General features: G+C 30.2%; 1 protein-coding gene across 1 annotated transcript in view; it reads right to left on the bottom strand.

Annotated features, from left to right (window-relative positions):
• The window catches only part of LOC111623268, a gene marked incomplete at its 5' end in the record, with an annotated part of 56698 nt that extends 49488 nt beyond the window's left edge, over positions 1-7210 (bottom strand). The window contains 1 exon segment of the mRNA XM_023365790.1: positions 7030-7210. Within this exon segment, the coding sequence (XP_023221558.1) occupies positions 7030-7210 (181 nt within the window).
• Positions 7211-8929: the final 1719 nt, after the last annotated feature.

The raw sequence follows: 8929 nt of genomic DNA, 5'->3' as shown, positions 1-8929 counted from the left end.
TCCCTGTTGTATAATCTTCTCAATTCGAGATGGAACAATTTCCCCTGTGTAATTGTGATATTGGGTTGGCTGTACTGGATTTTGTTGTTTGCGTGCCGCATTGCTAAGCCACTTGAATTTCTTGTTTAGTTTATCCCTCTCATCTCGTGCAAATTTCGATGCCATGCTGTGAATCTTTCCAAGTTGGTCGTAGAGTGAAACCGGGTCACAAGACTTTGCAAACTGCAGATGGGCAACATATAACTTAAGCTCAGCTTCCGCCAATGATTTGCGTTTCACTTTAATTAATTTCAAAAGGACTATGCACCAATTATATAGGAGTGACTACCAGAATGCTGGCTGCCTGCATATCTGAACACCAACATTCGGTGGCACTTGGCAATTGCAACACAGAACTTTTCAAATTGATGATACAACAACACCACATAGCACTTTGGAATCGAGTGGAAATACTCAAACGCAGTGATGAAGGGAGCTTGATATATATTTGGGAGGCCCTCCTCACAAAACTGCTCTCCCCGTGCAACTCCCCTACCCTCGACTTACCGGACGTCTGGATTAATTTATACAGGCGGTTAAAAAATCAACAATAATTTTACATTCTTTTCCCGCACCTCCTACATGACTCAAAGCGCATACGTGTTGGCCTCTTTATGTGCGTCTTTTTACGTGTTTTATGTATTTTAAATTATGTCCCATGCTTTAGTCTTTAATATTTAAATATTAATGTAAAGTAGCACTTATGGATCTATTCTGTTCGGTTTCTATGCTGTCTATGTTAAGGCGCATGCGTGCCAAAAAATTTTATACGTGTTTATAAAGGGTTTTTAATTTAAATTTAAAATGTAAAATTTACTTGTTCTTAATAGCCACCCTAATTGGCTCTTATGTTATGCATGTTAAGGTGCATGCGCGCCAGTTTTTCGCGTCTACAAAATAATTAATAGCCATTCCAATCGAAGTTTATTTGTTTTAAAATGCATGCGTACCAATTTTTTATATTTTTAAATGTTTTTAATTCTAAAATTTAAACCTTATTTATAATAGTTATATTCAAAAAACGGTTAATATTGTTAATGTTTAAATTTAAATGAATGATTCAAATTCTCTATTCGATTTTGAATTGCCTGAAGACGACGTGCATATTTACGTCAAAAGCGCTCGCAAGATTAAAATATTTTTAATTATATTTAATGCCTCATAGTCTGAAGTTTTGGAAGAAGTTTTGATGGAGATAACTGTTGGCTGACATCCAAGCCCAGTACTTAATAATACTATATTATATAAAATATATACAATATATTTCAGAAACAGAAAACTATGATCAGATCAAAATGATTATCAAACTAAATTAAACATAAACTGAGTCAAGATCCAAGAAATTTACCATAATTATTTTTCCTTTATATCTATATATATAAAGGCCATTATTTTGTATTTTCAAATCATTCACAGCTACAGTTGAGAACTTATTTGTGTGATATAATACAAACTAGATGTGATCAATTACAGCATCAAGATATAACTTATACTTCACTTCAGCGATATAATATTTATGAAATTAGTGCAGGTTAGCAGACCACTAATTACTTAAATTTATAGTATTGGATTTCCTATGAAAAGTTTGCTAATGCAATTATGTCTTAATAAATACCAGATTATGCTGAGTGGTCAGTATATAGATATTTCTAAGGGGCATTATTGCCTGTATTGTATTACCAATCGCAATTGTATATTAATGCATATTTTTGTGTCTTGTCCAGTTTTATATTGGCTAAAGAGAAATATTCTCACTGATGATTTTTCAAAGGATTATTTATATGATAAAAATAACTGTGACAATGATATAGCACAAAATAGACATGCTATTATACAATTACCGTGACAGGTAGGACATTTCGCACTTGCCTGTGCAAAATGGAAAGTGTTACACTGTGAAAAGTCTATTTATTTTTCCACAACTAAGGTTGTTCATTTCTGAATGGTACTTTTTTTATTCCAACAAGCAATTATTTATTGTGACATCATCACAATGTCTCTCAAGTTTTTTGGTAGTGTTTTGCCTCGGTACAGTACATGTACTTTTACATTAGCAGCAGAGTTGTGCCAGTTATGTATATAACTCCATTCAGGAAAAAACGTTTAACCAATGGACTGGCCATGTCCAGTTTTCTGGTTTTTCTTCACATTAGTAATACCAAAATAGGAGCCAGCTTTACATAAAATTCTTTCTGGGATGCATCTTCTTTGGCAGAATGCTCACATGTTGCATTGCTGTAACCAAATAAACCAACCTAATTCCAATAAATGCAAAATTTACAAGGAAATACTTAACTACCACAAAACCTTAACATCCAGCTTCTCCGTTGATTTCATCTCCCTTATTAACTCATAAACCCATTGCCCAAACTTTCATCACTGATACTGCTTAAAGATGTTCTAACATTCAGCCAAATTAATAAATGTGCAACTATTTTAAGGCACAAAGTAGGGCTCGAATTCAAGCTAAAGAAGCTTGCAAATATTAGGGATTATTTAAAGATATTTTTTCATATCATTGGTTGGCATTCAAAACCTCGTATCTGCATTTCCTAAAGTTTTACAATAGCTAAAAAAAAAACATGGTTTTTAGGAAGGAAAAGTTTGACTAATTCTCTTTCTGTGCCAATAATTAACTTTTCTATATATTATCATGGTGACATTGCTTCATTGTAGTCTGTGTAATGTGCCCTTTATTCACATGGAATCCTACTGTCAAATATGGCTAAGTATTCTTACATCACAACATTCAAAAGTTTTGTTTACTTACAGGTTAGATGACTTTGTTTAGCTTTACTTTTCCAACCTAGTTTCACTGTTTTTTTTTTTTTTTTTTTTTTTTTTTTTTTTTTTTTTTTTTTTTTTTTTTTTTTTTTTTTTTTTTTTTTTTTTTTTTGTGGAATCACATAAAAGCAATTATTCTCGCATTTTTACAAGATTGTTTTTATTTAAAGAAGTCATACGAAGTCTTTTGGACGTTAAGGTTAGCAACTTCGATCACTTGTGGGGCCACTACAATCCATCCTACACAAAATCACTTTTCAAATATTAATAGTAGAGTAATATTAATTAGTAGTTGTTGACCATCATCTCTTCCAGGAGGAAATCAATGACTATTTTTGATAGAATTAGCTTCATCCCTCTTCTGCAACATTTTCTTCTTCCTATTAGACCCAGCAGTATGGTGGCATTTAAATAGGAAAATTACATAATACTAGATTACCTGCAAGCATAAAATATGTCTTAAGTGGTTTTCCAGGATGTTGAATTTAAATATTTGGTCCATTTTTCACAAAATTTGATTTGCTGGCAGATTACCATTTGATATTCGGCTGTGAATGGTACAGTTCATTAGAGCTAACATAGAAAAAATTATATCTGAATCAATTTAAAATACTGTACCATATTTTCAATTCCTGTATACTTCACCAATAAAATTGTGCCATTTTGTACTATCTGAGAATCACAATAAATATGAAAATAACCAAACTCTTTGTGGTTTTCATTTTAATATTTGTTATATTATAGTATTTGATTTATATAACTACAAAGGTTATCTTACATAAGGGTTTATCACACCAAGTAAACAATCTAATACATTTTAAAAATTCTTTATTCCTTTACTGTACACAAATTAAAGAATTTTTAAAATCTGTTAGATTGGTCACTTAGTATGATTAACCTTTATGTAAAATAACCTTTGTAATTACATAAATCAAATATCATAATCAAAACGAAAACTATATAAAGAGTTTGGTTATTTTAGCTTACTATTGTCATGTTTATCGCGATACCGATGGTACGAAAAGGTACAGTTTCATTGGTCAAGTAGAGGTCAATTGAAAATATGATATCTTAAATTTTTTAAGGTATATATATTTTTTCTAATGTTAGCTGTAACGAACTGTTTTATTCACAGCCGAATATTAAATGGTCATCAGTCATCGAGTCAATTTTCACGAAAAATCGACCAAATATTTAAACTCTGCACCCGGGAAAACCACTTAAAACATATTTTGTGCTCGTTGGTAATCTTGTATTATGAACTTTTCCTATTCGAGTGTCCACCATAACGCTGATCCGATAGAAAGAAGAGGCTGTTGCAGAAGGAGATTGAAATAATTCGATCAAAGGTAGTCGTTGACCTCCTCCCAGAAGAGATGTTCAACAACTACTAATTAACAGCGGTGTACTATTAACATTTGAAAAGTAGTCCGTGTTAGACAGGTTGTGATGGCCCCGCATGTGATCGAAGTTGCTAACCTTAACGTCCGAAAGACGATATGAAACTTGTTTAAATAAAAAAATATTGTAAAAATGCTAGAATAACTCCTTTGACTTAAAGTGTTTAAATTTTCGCAACAGATTGTATAAACTATGTGGGAAGTATGTTCTCGTGAATATTGCGTTTATAGAAAAATTATTGTGCTGCAATTTGAAAAAATTGTAGTTCTACAAATTTCGATTGTCGTTCTCTGTGTCTGCCTCCTTGAGATTATGGAAGGAGTTAGATAGATGAAAGTCGCGACCAGATGTGGAAGCCCACATCTGGTCTCGACTTCGATTAGTTACTTCATATATTTACGAAGTATATACGAAGTAACTAATCGAAGTAACATGACTTCCGTTCCAAACTGGAAGTCACATTACTTCGATTCGAAAATTCTCTTCTGAACGGAGCTAGATAGATGACCAACACGACTCTATTGCTAACAGAAAAAATATGACGTACAGAGACAAGACACCACTAAAAGAATCGAGAACATTGTGACGAAAAGTTACAGTCCGACATTGTGACGATGCCACAATAAATAATCGCTCGTTAGAATTAGTTTAGTGTACTTAGTCACAACAATGCGACATGTGAGTGATCTGACAAGGAGAATGCATCCCAGGGAAACTTTTATGGAAAGTTGGACCCTATTTAGGTGAAGAAAACCCAGAAAACTCTACTTGATCAGCCGTTTGACATGCCCCAACCCACGACTAACTAACTACCAGAGTTTGGTAGTTTTATGCACTCTGCTACTGGAGGACGCTTATTAGAGTTAAGAAAGGACCGTTCAGAATTAAAAAAACCCGAAATTAAATTTACAATCAATACTTTAATTTCGACCAAAATACTTAATTCAACCCTTTAACTTTTGTTATTTATAGGTAAAATTTTATATACAGTATCTAACATTTTAAAACGTTATATTGCTTTCAATGATTTATCAATGCAAAATTATAGCGAAAATTAACAATTAATTTTTGTTAATTTTTTTTCTAAAGATAAAAAACAAATCAACCGAATTTTATAAAACATTCCCTCCGTTAGAGGACGTCAAATGTTAAACGAAGATGGCTGGCGTCAAACGATTGCGTAAGGTAAATTCAAATGTTTGAGTTATATTTACTTTTGCGACGGAAAAAAGTTGATTAAACTAATTTAAAAATTTCAAATATTATTAATTTTTTTCTAAATGAACTTTTATGCTAAATTGATATTTTTTTTAATTTTATGAATAATTTAAGTTGATCAGATTTGGATTCGAATTTTTTAAATTTATTAAACATATTTATACAAAAGGAATTGTTCTAAATATTTGAATATTAATTTAAATATTAAAAACGTTTTTATATATACAGAATCGACTGCGTTACACTATCNACAATGTACAAAACACATGCACTGAAAAAATTAGCAAGTACACAGAACTCGCCCAGGAAATAAGGCATCTGTGGAGGATGGATAGGGTGCTTATTGTACCTGTCGTTCTCTCCTGTACAGGTGTGATACCACACACACTACACAAAAGCCTGGGAACATTAAAATTGAAGAGAAATACATACATCACACTACAGAAGGCCACTATATTGAATACATGCCATATTGTTAGGAAATTTCTGAATACAGACACTGACACAGTTATTTAATTTCAGTTTTGTTTTGTTTGCTATGCCTTGACTCTGGTCCAGCATAGTACACAGCCACCGGTGTGAACTGAGTAACCCACTAAACCCAACATAATAATAATAATAATTTAATTATTACATTATCATTTCAATAACTACAAACTCTCATTATTGTAACTATATAGAAAATAAATATCTTTAAATACATAGAAACCTGAATCAATACAATTTTAATTAAAGTTAATGTTTTCAGAAATTAAAACTAAAACAATTCAGGTTTCTAGATATTTAGTGATTTATTTTCTGTTTAGTTATTTTTAATTTTTATTAGTATGTTATGAAATTTTTTTTATCACAGTTCACTTAATATTTTTTAATATACAAATTATTTTAAAACATTTCTAGCTGTTATAGTTCATTCAGAATGATTCTCTCACTAGCACTAGGATATTCAAATGATCCTCAATAATTTTTTGCAAAATATATATATTGATAAAAGAAAACCCATATGAAGCCTTTACATTTGGAAAAATAAGTGTAGTGTTGTTCCATATTCTTCAATGTAACTGTTACCTTTGAGATGTATTTGAACATATTCAGTGAATTTGTAAATTAGTTGACAGATAATGAATTAACAGAAGGGTTTTTTAGCAAGATAAAACAATGTGCCACACATCTAATGCAAACATGAGGAAAATTGATCATTAGATCTGAGGCCACCTGATTTCTTCTTTTGGGATTATTGGAACAGCAAGTATACAGAAATAATCCTTGAGCAATTGATACTGTCAAAGACATATGATACGATAGGAGGTTTTTGCCAATACTGAAGTCACATTAGCAAATGCCTTTGCAAATTTGCAATTTCACACACAAAAATGCTTAGATGCTAGAGAGACCATTGTCAATACATCTGCTTTAAAAATTATCTTATTTTGCAACATACTGTACAATATAAGTGCAGGTAAATTTTCATAGGAAACCATAAAGCAATAAAAAGTTATTGAGGGATGTTTGTGTTTACTAGTGAGAGAATCACCATGTATACATTAATTTTTATAACTAATTAAACTTTAAACTGTAATTACATACTTTTATCTTCTAATAACTGAGGAAATGTTTTATGACTTGGTCCAACTGCTTCTAAGATGTTATCTTTAAAAATCTTTTGAAGATGTGATATTAAACCTCCAATTCTTTGTATTTCAAAATAATTGATAGAGTTGTCATAAAAAACATTAATGGGAACTGTAAGATCTGAAAATAATTTTATTTACAATATATTATAATATGATAACAATATGTCTATTCTAAAATGATAGTGTATTTGTAACTTTAACAATGTAAATTTAGTTGCATCATCCAAAAATTAAGAATTGGATAAACAATATTTTTTTTAATTTTTTTAATTTATTTTATTTATTTTACATATACTGTACTTGGAAATGCCAAGATAAAAACTAAAGCATCATATCCAACAAGAAAAAAAAATGAAAAATATGAAACATTTTATTAATATTCTACATTTCAAATTGAAAAAACAGAAACCTGAAATAAGAAATTAGCTATTTATCACTGTTTCACATTGTAACTAATCAGTTTAACTTTATTATTATTATTTTCTACATTTTATTAAGATTTTGAAATGTAAAATTTTGAAATATTTTCCTATTCATTCCAGTAGTGAATAAAGTTTACAAGTTTTGCTGAAGACAAGACACAGTTTTAAAAATGTTTCAAAAAAAAGTTCAACAATCTTTCAGTTCAGATTTATTTTTATTCTGTAAAATTTATTTATTTATCTCAAAGTACAGTACAAAATATTTTTCTTAACCCATTTATAATAAAATTATCTTCAACAAACCCTTCTTTATATGTTGAGATTTTATATTTCAAAGAAAGCTTAATACAGTAGAGCATCGTTTATCTGAATTAATTGGGGACTGGGGTTGTTTGGATAACTTATTTTTTGGATAACCGATTATGCACGAAAAAATATACTAACCTATCCCATGTTGAAATTTTCCTCTGTTTCGTGTCGCTTTGCGTTGAATTTTCGTCGATGTTAAGCCTAACGAAAACTTTTAAAAATAATCGTGGCTATTGTATCATTAAAAATTATTTTTTTATTTTGTACAAACAAAATAAATTTATTGAAAAATATAAAAAACAAAAAAATATACTTTAGAAGTTGATCTCGTATCAAAAACGTTTGATTCAGCATTAACACAATCCTCAGAAAAACACACAAAAAGTGCCAGTGCTGCTAGCTAAAACACACACAACAACAAAAAAAATACTGGAGTAGCATAAGATATAGCCAAAGATTGCAGCGCCATCTGCAGCACTAGTGAAAATTTAAATTTGTCGACTGGAATGCTTTCGGATAACTGACTTTTGGATAAACGACGCTCTACTGTAAATGAAGGATTTTTTTATTGTTGACTTTTTACTTTAGTTATAAGGTGTCTTACCTGATACTTTTATTAATTATGTAATAATTACTTTTATTGATAGTTTCTAAAGAACAAAAATTTTAAATATTTCATTTATTCTGAACTTGAAAATAATTCATTATTAATAAACACAACATAAAAATGTATTTTTATTTAAAAATATAATTTGTATATTATTACTAAAACATTGAACATTTTTAAGATCATAATCAAACAGGATTTATAGCAATTTTATAATTTATCTCTAAAAAGTATTTTATAGATATTTCACAAAATAATGTATTATTTTTATCTTTTTGACAAGACTATGTCTTGTTTATAAAATTGTACTGCCCGATGTTCTTACCAGCATAGAGGTATGAAAGAGTACACATCGAGAGTTGATATTTGGCAGAGTATTAGGTGCCCAAATCATTTGCACATAAAAAAGTCCAGACTCGTAGGTAGTCAGGAGACCGAGAATAGAGTCAAATAAAATACAAAATGGCGACCCTCTTCTACAAACAGGCAAAACAGCCACCTCACCCCACCGAAGT

The sequence above is a fragment of the Centruroides sculpturatus genome, unplaced genomic scaffold (genome assembly GCF_000671375.1).
Source record: "Centruroides sculpturatus isolate CEXI.00-Female unplaced genomic scaffold, Cexi_2.0 scaffold302, whole genome shotgun sequence".
Lineage (NCBI taxonomy): Eukaryota > Metazoa > Arthropoda > Arachnida > Scorpiones > Buthidae > Centruroides > Centruroides sculpturatus.
This window is presented reverse-complemented; position numbering and strand designations above follow the sequence as displayed.